Here is a 9,912-nt window from a genome sequence, read left to right as displayed (position 1 = left end):
AATTTTATTGAATGATGTTGCTGATTTAGGTGGTTTAGAAATAGATGAAGTTTCTCAGGACCTTCTGTCCAGACCACAAATGCATCATCAACATACCTCCACCATATCATAGGTTCGACGGGCGCCGAAGCAATAGCCTCCTCCTCAAAATGCTCCATAAAAAAATTAGCCACGACGGGTAAAAGTGGACTTCCCACAGCCACTCCGTCCGTCTGTTCGTAAAAATTCCCACCCCACAAGAAATAGCTGGAAGTCATGCAGTGGTAAAATAGCTTAATAATGTCCTCAGAAAACAGGTGTTCAATGAGACATGACCGAGTCAATCGGCACTTCAGTGAACAAGGACTCCAAATCGAAACTCACCAAAAGTGCATCAGGTTGATTTTATTATACTCAATCAAAGGTTCAGAAACAGCATCAAAATGGCTAAAACATTCCCTGTGGCAGAAGCAAATACAGACCACAACTTGCTAGTGGCAGATATAAGAACACGACTGAAACATATCCGAAATAAACACCCTGAAAGGAAGTGGGATGTAACAAAACTGAAGAATGAAAATGTCGGGTCTTATATAAGGACTGTAGAAAATTTGGAAAACTTGAGAATGAGTATGGATGTATCAGAGGAATGCTCACCATCAGGACTGCAATAGTAAAAACTTGAGAAGAAGAAGTACGTAAAGTCCGAAGGAAAGGATATAAAAAGGAATGGATAACAAAGGTGGTGTTAGATAAAATGTATAAATAGAGGAAATGGAAAAACGACTCCTCAGATGAAGGAAGAATACAATACAGAAAACTAAACAATGAGCTGAGAAGGACAACTGAGAAGGCCAGGGAAGAATGGATTAAAAACCAATGTGAAGAAATAGAAAAGTTGGAAAAGGAGGGAAAAATACAAGAGATGTATCAAACAGCAAGGAGCTTGATGAGGAGAAAACCAAGGAAGATAAGTAAACAAGGAATAATGAACAAAGACAGAAAGGTGTCATCAAGTTTAGAAGAAAGTAAGGAGGTGTGGATGGAATATATATTTTTTTTTTTTTGCTAATTGCTTTACGTCGCACCGACACAGATAGGTCTTATGGCGACGATGGGGCAGGATGGGGCTAGGAATGGGAAGGAAGCAGCTGTGGCCTTAATTAAGGTACAGCCCCAGCATTTGCCTGGTGTGAAAATGGGAGACCACGGAAAACCATCTTCAGGGCTGCCGACAGTAGGGTTCGAACCCACTATCTCCTGAATACTGGACACAGGCCACACTTAAGCGACTGCAGCTATTGAGCTCGGTCGGAATATATAAAAGACCTATATGATCATCAAGCTGATCATGGAACAATGATACTGGAGGATGAGAATCCAGAGGACCAAGGATAGAAAAATGGGAAGTGGAGAAGGCAATCCAGGACCTAAAGGAAAGGAAAGCGATGGGCTGTGACCAGATACCATCTGAATCATTAAAGGCTTTAAGAAATGGAGGTATAGTTAGACTGTCCAATCTGGTGAACACAATATACGATACAGGCATTTGGCCAGAAGATCTTCTTAGGACCATTATGGTTCCCTTACCGAAGAAATTAAATGCTAAACAATGTAAAGATTATAGAACAGTTTTATATGTCATGTTACAAAGGCAGTGACCAAGATAGTGCTGAGAAGAACAGAAAAGAAAATAGAGGAGAATATGAGAGATGACCAGTTTGGTTTTAGAAAGCGAAGAGGAACCAGAGATGCAATTGGATGCCTAATGATGATTGCGGAAAGGATGTTGGAAGTGAACAGGGAAATGTGTATATGTTTTATTGATTGGGAAAAAGTGTTTGACAGAGTGAACTGGTGCATTCTGATGAGGATTCTGAAAGATACTGGTGTAGACTGAAAAGACAGAAGACTGATTAAAGAGTTGTATAAGAATCAGAAGGTGATGGTTAGAGTAGATGAATATGAAACAGAAGAAGTGGGTATCGGAAGAGGAGTGAGACAGGGATGTTGCATGTCACCAGCTCTGTTCAATATATATGCCGAAAAACTGATAGAGAAGAACCTGGAAAAAGCAAGAGGTGTTGTAGTGGGAGGAGAACCAATAAAGACAATAAAATACACAGATGATGTGGCGGTATTAGCTGAATCAGAAAAAGATCTACAAGTCATGTTGGAAAATGTTGAGAGAGTGGGCAAAGAGTTTGGAATGAAGATAAACATTGGGAAGACTAAGGTGATGAGAATAGAAAAGGAAGAGATTGCTGTTAATATAACACTTAGTGGGAAAGAAATTGTAACAAGTAAAGTCATTCAGATAATTGGGAAGTTTGTTGAAATGGAATGGAAGCTGTACAGAAGAAATACGAAGCAGAATATCTATGGGAAAAGTAGCCTTTGGAAAGGTGAGAGGGCTTTTGACATCTATGGCAATCCCTACTGATTTAAGAAAGAGATTCGCAAAGTGTTTTGTGTGGAGTGTAGTGTCGTATGGAGCTGAAACATGAACACTGAGAAAAAAAGAAACAAAGTATTTGGAAAGTTTTGAAATATGGTTGTGGAGAAGAATGGAAAAAAGTGATGTGGACAGATAACTACAATAAATAAACTTTATATGTCCACCTATTCAGTACAATAATAATGTTGTTATACAGATGTAATTACAACATAGTAATTATATACAGTACTAGTTTAGACGCATTTTTGTGTCATCATCTGTACAAAGAAATGGAAAATATGCAAAATTATATATAAAACTCATGACATACCTTAAAGTGCATAATACAAAACCCAATGAAATCTATAATAAAAACAATGACACACAATAAAAACTTATTGCACAAGTAGAAGACTTAAAGATAAAAATTTCATTGTTCCGTATTGAAATTATTGATGTTAAAAATTAAATAACTGGAAAGGAGGTTCAACCTATTCAATACTCAAAAGAAAGAAACGTAGCAATCACATTTCTATTTAAATGGGACCGGTTTCGACCTTAGTCTAGGTCATCATCAGCCATAAAAAACATGTAAAATGTTTATGAATGTTGGAGGTCAGTTTCACTCTCTGTTAGGCTGATGATGACCTAGACTAAGGTCGAAACCGGTCCCATTTAAATAGAAATGTGATTGTTACGTTTCTTTCTTTTGAGTATTGAATAGGTTGAACCTCCTTTCCAGTTATTTAATTTTTAACATCAAGTAGAAGACTTGCGAGTAAAACATATACTGAACAGTTCTCAAGTTGAATGATGTCCCTGTGGACATACAGTAGTAAGTTCCTTAAGTTTGACGTGCGGTTTAAATTAATAAAACATTTTGTGTCCATTCAACTACGGTTCACGAACTGCAGAGTCATCTTAAAAATCATAAATATTGCTGGATAAAATTCAGGTATGATGGAATTCTTCTATGTCTAAGGTCTATGAGGTGGAAACATATAAGTAGCTCCTTAAGGTGGATATATGATTTATGTTTCTCAGTTCAAATGTGAAACCTATGAAAAATAAATAAACGCTGTTAACGATTCGAAGCGGGAAGTGTTGAGGCTCTACTCAATAATATAATATAAATGTATGCAAGACTCACCTCATACGGCCGTAGACCGATCGTATTGCAAGTAACGTGCAGTAAACAATGAACAGCTCGAGTCAGGTATGCATAACCAGACGGAACAAGGGAGGGGCGATAGGGGTAGGCCGAAGCAGGGCGTGTAGAGGGGATCTGGTGGGCGTGGACTACGAAACAAATGTTGGGAAAACTTGTTGCGTATATGTAAAATTAAATTCTTGTTTGGAATTTGAACATTTTTGAAAAATGCTATAAGGAAATCAAAGAGAACTCTTGGTGTCTCGGATATATCATTAAGGTTGAGATTTGCATTGAAATACTGGCCTAGATGGATATAACATAATTCAGTAACATCCAGCAGTGGTCCTTTACTTACTCTAATATTTGAATGTCTTGCTTCAAGCTTGTGAAATTATGTTTTAATTCATGGACATGTTGGCCTACAGCAGAGAATCTATTATATCTCATGGCATTAACATGTTCAGCATATCTTATCTTGAAGTTGCACCCAGTTTTCCCACGATAGGCACTGCCACAGTCATTGCACTGAAATCTATATACTCCTGATCTGAGATAAGGGTTGGATTTATTTATAGTGGCTGCATTATGTAAGACCTCAGTAATCCTGTTATCAGTACGAAAAGATATCTTTACCTTATTCTTATTCAATATATTAGTGACTTTATAAATGTTGTCATTAAATGTGAAGGTTGAATAGGAATTGAGGCTAGGTTTATCTCTGCTAAGCGTGGTTTGCGGACGATCTCTAATCGTACTGATTAAGCTTTCGATGAAAGAATCTTTGTAGCCGTTAGCATAAGCTATAGAGCGGATGGTATTCAACTCCTTGTTTAAGTCAGCTTTAGACATGGGATTCTAAAAGCACGATCTACTAGACTAATGTATGTAGCTCTTTTTTGGGCTTGTGAGTGTGCCGAATCATGTCTTATGGTAATATTAGTCTGTATGGGCTTTCTATAAATGTTAAAACGTGAAAGCTGAAGGTTGTCTATTAATAGTTAAATCTAAAAAATTAATTGATCCATTCTTTTCGGACTCCAATGTGAACTTAATATGTGGGTATATTATTAAGTTTTCGTAAGGTGGCATTCGCGTCTGTTATCCGCTCATCTAGAACTATGTACCTAGACCAATGATGTATATTACTGAACGTGTTTCCGTTATTTATTATGGAATCTTCCAAAAAGTCCAAATAAATTTCTGCTAGAATCCCCGAGGCCGGAGACCCCGTTGATAGCCCACTTTGTTTATAAATTACACTGTCAAAGACAAAGTAATTATTGTTGATTAGCAACTTGAACAACATAAAATCCTGTATTTCCAATTCGCTTAGGTGACTATGAGTTTTTAAATTCTTATTAATGATCGGTAGTAACTTACTGGTATTTATGCTTGGAAACATGTTAGCAACATCAAACAAATGTATTGCATGACAGGGCTGTAATTTAATATCACTCAATTTATTAACTAATTCTAGAGTATTCTTGATTGATTTATTAGCCGTGAATCTATAATGTTGTTTAAGGAATTTCTGAATAAACTGTGCCACTTTGTAAAAAGGACTCGGTCTATAATTTATTATGGGTCTAATGGGGACTCCGGCCTTGTGGATTTCTGGACGAGCTTCAGCTGTTGGAAGTCCCGGGTTCATGTTAATTAATTTATTCTTCTCTTGTTCCGCAAAGAGAAAAACCGCATTCTTTAATGTTTGTTTTAATTGTTTTTGAAGTAGTTGTGTCGGATCTTTCTTTGGAAACTGTGAAGGTCCCATCGTCGAAAAATATTTTGGTTTTTTTAATGTAATCGGCCTTATGCATGATTACTGTCGTATTACCTTTGTCAGCTTTAGTTACAATAAGCTCTTCGCCTTTAATCTTCTTCCTAAGATCGAGGATATGCTTTCTTTCGGTAAGGGAGGCTTTATCCATAACGCCGGGTTTGTTATTATTATTTGTAATAAAATTTTTGTGTAATTGTCTTTTTACGTCTGTCCCGACATCATCCTGCAAATCATGCGGCATCTTACGAATTGCAACTTCAGATTCAGTCACTAGTTTAGAGGCTATGTTGGCCAAATTAAAATTAGGCCAGTTATGTTTTGGCCCCTTAGCAAGAATAATCTTTTCATCCTCATTTAAGTCAATTTTAGACAGGTTAATTACTGGAGTATGGAAGTGACCTATTGATCTGTCATTGGAACTAAGCTTAACTTTTTGAAGGGGAGGTTTGCTGGAAGCTACTTCGTTCTGTAGTATTTTAAGTTTTTTCGCTAATGTTGTCTGTTTAATGTCAAGTAAAATAATAAGCTTATTTTGAACCTGTTCTTGGAACCTTGTGTAAAAGCCATTATTAGGTTCCATTTGGGACAAATATTACAGTGATATTTCATAGAAAGGAATGCGCTACATAACCGGAATCGGACGTTTTCATGGCCCATTAATTTTAATTATTATCAAAATAATATTTCACCGATGTACAGTAGGTACAAACCCCGTGGATAGCCATAATAAACATACTGCATCTATATGTTCAATTGCTCCTGAGAAATGTGTAGGTACCTGTGAGGAACTTGCACAATAGCATGTGCTCTTTAAATTTTTTTTTTCTTTTTTAAACTCTATCAGTTTTGGTAGCCGTAACTACATCATTGGTTGCCACACTGAATAAAAGAGGGCTTATTGGGTCATCTTGCAACACACCTACTGTTTGAAGCTGAGGTCTTGGATCTTATTTTGCTATTTATATGAGATAGTTCTCCGATAGGGTGTTTCCAATTATCCTTAAGTACTGTTGTATCCTAAAGGTAGATTTTCAAAACTGTTTATTGATAATTTTCTATTAAAAAGACCTTTTCTCCCAGCTTCCTATGCTGACAGCAGTTTGCAGTTTACCTGGGTCATCCAATCAAATTTGACTTTAACACATCTTCCTTCAAGCTACAGATCAACATCCATCATAATGTGGCCCTGCTAACACATATCCCTCAAGCTACTGATCAACATTCTCTAAGAATTCTGCAGAGAATTGTTTTGAACTGAAAAGATAGTACAATTTTATATACAGTAAGGCTTTTCTTTTTATGATTCAGCGATCTCAAATCAGTAGGACTAGAACCACTGGGAAGAAATAAGAATCTCTCTTTACTTCACCAAAATCTAACCCATTATTCCCTACATATTAGTATAGTAATTTTGAGCCAACTGTGTTTATTGTGTTGATTTTTTTATTCATACTTCCCAATTTATGAGTTACCACAGGACAAAGTATACCAGACCAAGTGTATTTCTACAGTATATCAGTCTGTAAACATATTACATTATAAATTTAGAAAGATTATGCAATTGTTAGCAAGGCATTACTGCTAGTTAAAAAGATGATTCTTTAGAAGTTGAAGAGAGCCCCATAAGGCTAATAATGCCAACATTTAATGGTTTCTTCAGTCAATTGTCTTTATTATTATTATTTATTATGTTAATCACTATATTAAGTACCAGCATGTAATAATTTTTTCTCCCTCTTCTTCTTCCTTGTTATTCTGATGTGAATAGATAAATACAGTAAATATGCACAATATTACCATCATATGCACAGGAATTCATACTTTGGATGGAGGTTTCACTCCAGTCAATAGATGGAGTAATATTTCAATACTTTCTATTATTTGAAGACAGAAGAATAAATCAAACAACATGCAAAATGTAAACAAAAAACAAAACAAGAAATGCTCATTCCAAGGCCATCTACAAGATAATTTACATTTTGGTACTGAAATCAGCTTGATTCAATAAATAGGATAGAAATTCTTTCAATGGAAAAATTATCTATGTGGTACATAAATCAACTTTTACAGCAAATGTCAATGAAGAGAACTGGAATAAGATGAAAGAACTTTTTAAAGAAAAAAATGAACTTGATTTTGGGTAGGTCAAGAATATGTCAGTTAAAATTTCTGAAAATCTACCTTTACACCAGTGTCATAGCAGAAGAATATGTTGATTAAATATGAGCCATAAATAATATGGACTTAATATTTACTACCTTCACTCATTTGAATCTTGGACTGAAACATGGATGAGAAGTGAGAAGAATATAAGTGCAACAGAGAAATGTGCTAGTGGTGAGGCTCTTCAGTACATCAAATAAAAATGTAAGGTAACACAGGTGGGTATAACATGATACTGCTAGTAAATAGTAACTTATGATCATCACTGTTATATAAGCCACATACTAATCAGTAAAAAATGGAAAAAAAGTTAGATAAACACATATTTAATTTAAAATTTGCTGCTAAAGAAATGGAAAGAAATTCAAATAAGTGCTATAAAGAAGAAAGATCTGAGAAAGAGAAGTGTAAGAAAGCAATCCAGAAGGGAAATGTAGAATGTGCAAAAATACATGCAGAAAATGCTATCAGACAGAAAAATCAAGCATTAAATTTCCTTACCATGAGTGCTCGATTGGATGCAGTGGCAACTCGAGTGCAGACTGCTGCGACTATGCGTCAAGTTACCAAGTCAATGACAGGAGTTACCAAAGCAATGGATACGGCAGTAAAAACAATGAATCTGGAAAAGCTTACCACTTTGTTAGATAACTTTGAGAAGCAATGTGAAGACCTTGATGTACAGACAGGAGTAGTGGATTCGGCAATAGCTCAGACTAATACAACATCAATACCAATTGATGATGTTGAACATTTAATGATTCAAATAGCAGAAGAAGCTGGTTTGGAACTAAAACTACAACTACCTGATGAAAATATGGACACTGTCGGAATCTCCACAGGAGCATCACAAGTGCGAGAGAGTTTGGAGAGGAGGCTTAATCAACTACGAAAAGCAGATTAACATTTCACTTTTAGTAATGTTTTATTAACATACAAATGTACAAAATATAAACATGTTCCATGAACATTTGTTCAAGAAAATGTATAAAAAACAGTTTTAGACTCAGCTTGTGATAAAAAAGTACAATGAAGGGTTTCTTTCAAATTAGTGAACACCCCAACCTGAACTGATTTGGAGAGAGTGTCTAGTAGAATATTGAAAAGAAAATGTTTATAAGCATGGGTAGAATCCTGTTAGACAAAATCTTAAATCACTCAGAAAATAAAAAATAAAGAGTACTAAGACATAAAATGCATGGATTAATTTATGAAGCTCAGGTAGAGAGTTTTCAAAACATGTACGTCTTCCAATCATCTTTTAGATTATTTTAAGTATAATTCAATTACTAAGTTTATGGTTTAAAATGGGCATGGTATGATATTTTCCCTTCAATAATTACTTTGTTAGTGCAATTCTTCAGGGAATTTGTCATAATACAGATCTTTTATGAATGTTTAATCAAAGAAATTAATTAGTTTCTTACCCTGTTTATAAGAATTTTCCTTGTGAACATCAGTTCAGTTAGTTCATTACAAAGAGTCCAGGTGCAATAACATCTTTATAAAATTATGCCTGCTGCAATTATTTGTTATCCCATGATGGTTCTTATGCCTCTATTTAGTTCTAGTTCAGAGCTTTATTTAAAACTGTTTCAGCCATAATACAGGGAGCAATCTTCCACCTTTCTTTCAATCTTTGGTTCTGTAAGTTAATCTCTTGATTGCTCCTTTACTTTCAAGTTTTCTGATAATGATACATTGTCAAAACTGTTCTTCCAGTAACTGCGTTGAACACTGCCTATATAATGACCGTTCTTTGAGATGATGGAATGGGATGTTTCAGAAAGCATAAAGTTAAGAATAATCTGACAAAACAATCATAAAACAGGGCAGTTTCTGATTCCAATTTTCTAAGTTAATGTGGCATGCACAGGATTCTCTAATGTTATGAAGAAGCTTATACTGGAAAGGGTAGCCAGAAGGCATGGGAATCTACATAACAGAGTAACAGGCATGTCAGACTATACAAGACAGATATCCCAAAGGTATTTCAACATGAACTGTGTAATTTCAACAAAATATGACAAATTAACAGGTAAAGAAACACTAAAGCTCATTAATTAAAAAAAAAAGGTTACTGGATAAGTAAAGTCCTGTTTCCTGTTGTCTTTACACCCTGTACATCAAAAGGAAGAGCTAGCTTCCTCGAGCTTCCATCCAAACCAAATTAACACACCTACTCACCACATCTCTAAGTTCCTGGTGCAATCAGTGCAAGCATATACACAACAATGGTACTTGTTCCCTAGGGCATTTAAAACCTTCATCACCAGAACTAGCTTCTAAGGGTTGCAGAGTGAAATGTGATCTCTACTAAAAGAATTACTTAGCAATAAACAAAAACCCAAACCCCATGGTGCAACAACCCTGGAGGGTGATGGCGTACCAAGCGGCCAC

General features: G+C 35.6%; 1 protein-coding gene across 1 annotated transcript; it reads left to right on the top strand.

Annotated features, from left to right (window-relative positions):
- The first annotated feature begins 2,593 nt into the window (after positions 1-2,593).
- LOC136858111 (charged multivesicular body protein 1b-like) lies at positions 2,594-8,416 on the top strand. The gene is made up of 2 exons (XM_067137415.2): positions 2,594-2,608; positions 7,823-8,416. The coding sequence occupies exons 1-2, from the start codon at positions 2,594-2,596 to the stop codon at positions 8,414-8,416; spliced, it is 609 nt and encodes a 202-aa protein (XP_066993516.1).
- The last annotated feature ends 1,496 nt before the right edge of the window (positions 8,417-9,912 follow it).

Source organism: Anabrus simplex, chromosome 1 (assembly GCF_040414725.1).
Source record: "Anabrus simplex isolate iqAnaSimp1 chromosome 1, ASM4041472v1, whole genome shotgun sequence".
In the NCBI taxonomy this organism is placed as follows: Eukaryota; Metazoa; Arthropoda; class Insecta; order Orthoptera; family Tettigoniidae; genus Anabrus; species Anabrus simplex.
This window is presented reverse-complemented; position numbering and strand designations above follow the sequence as displayed.